Below are 1,620 nucleotides of genomic sequence, written 5' to 3' on the forward strand. Positions count from 1 at the left end.
TTTGTGCTTATCAATCATATTTTAATGTATTTATTTTCCTTTATTTTCCAGGGGGTGGGAGAATGTATTGGATTAAGATAGAAAATTATATTTAGAAATATATAGAAAAAAATGAAGATCAGTAATAAAGAAAAGTTATAATAAAAATCAAAATATATAACGGAAAAAACAATGAAAAATCATATATTATTATCCCATATTTTAAATTAATTAAAGTATGCCTATATATCATGAGTTTCAAAAATAAATTGTTTCCCTAATTACAAGTTTCTGTGTTATGTACTTTTTTCAATAGATTTTTTTCTCTTTAGGCATTGTTAAAAAAAAATTAATATTAAAAGTAAATAAATTAAATAACTTGCCATGAGGTAGCGCCATAATCGTGCCCAATATGGCCCAATTTCATAGACAAATATTTGCTTCCCATGATTACCCCTTCCCCGCAGGCGAGTAGGGCGAATGTTTTTAGCCAAGAATATCAATACATGGCCAATGATGTAATGGCCCCACTACTGGTCCAACCTTGGAACGGATTGTACCAAGCTCAACACCAAAGTGGTCTACGAGACACTTTTTAAAAATAATAAAAAAATAAAATATAATAATTTTAAACAAAAAACTGTAATATTTTTTACAAATTAATAAACATAAAGAATAAAATATGCTTACAGCGCAATTGTGACTATTTTTTTTTCTCTCTAAACTGGTGAGAAATCGAATTTTTTATATTAAAATATTTCGCAATTACGTTCAAATAATTCTTATTTAAATTAACTAACAATTAATATTCATTGTTGATAATTTATTCATAAATGTTAATTGGATTAAAATTGAATTTCTCAATAAAAAATGATTACTGATAATTGAATTAAACACTACCTGAATTGTTGACAATGGTTGCAGACGAAACTCACAAGGTACTGGAGAATATTTTGACTGTTGGCGATGCTTGTGGCAATGTGTGGCCAGGCGTATTGGAAAATGGGGAAGGGCTTGGATACCAGTTGACATAGCTACACCAGCGCTACCTACAAACAATGTCTTAAACTATGTGTACAACCAAAATTCTCTTTTTCAGTTTACCATATAATGCTTACTTTTCATCTATTTCATCAGACATAATATTTATAAAAACGAGATTAAAAAATCTATAACTCGTTTTTAACATATTGTTTTTCTAATTATTCATTGATTGTATACCTATTCCTGTTTTTTAATTTTGTTTATAAACAATCATTGCCAGTGTATTAGCTATTGAACAACTAATATTATAATGTATTTATAAACAGAGAATTAGCTATGTACCAGCCCCATTCCTTGTTAGCCCCTGACAATCCAGCCACTCATGTAAAAACCGCCTTCAGCGGATCAACATTTATAATGCCGTAAGGCAAACCAAGATAAATTGTATGTAGTGTATATATAATCCTTAGTTCTAAGTAGTATATATAATTAATTGTATTTGTTTAAATAAATAAAATAGGAGGAAGGAGAAAAAAGAATTAGCTATGGGCTCATCTAATACTATTCATTTGTTTTTGTTAGATTTTTAACCTAGTTATTTGTGTTTGTTTTGTTTTAACTTATTTATCAACTTTTAAAATATATTTATTAGTTTTT

At 27.8% G+C, this 1,620-nt stretch overlaps 1 protein-coding gene across 1 annotated transcript in view; it reads right to left on the reverse strand.

Annotated features, from left to right (window-relative positions):
* LOC106682922 (uncharacterized) overlaps positions 1 to 1,016 on the reverse strand; it is a gene marked incomplete in the record, with an annotated part of 17,692 nt that extends 16,676 nt beyond the window's left edge. The window contains 2 exon segments of the mRNA XM_067051006.1: positions 362 to 570; positions 880 to 1,016. Coding sequence (XP_066907107.1) covers positions 362 to 378 — 17 coding nt within the window.
* Between the last annotated feature and the right edge of the window lie 604 nt (positions 1,017 to 1,620).

This window comes from Halyomorpha halys, unplaced genomic scaffold (genome assembly GCF_000696795.3).
Source record: "Halyomorpha halys isolate HHAL.00 unplaced genomic scaffold, Hhal_1.1 Scaffold451.1, whole genome shotgun sequence".
Lineage (NCBI taxonomy): Eukaryota > Metazoa > Arthropoda > Insecta > Hemiptera > Pentatomidae > Halyomorpha > Halyomorpha halys.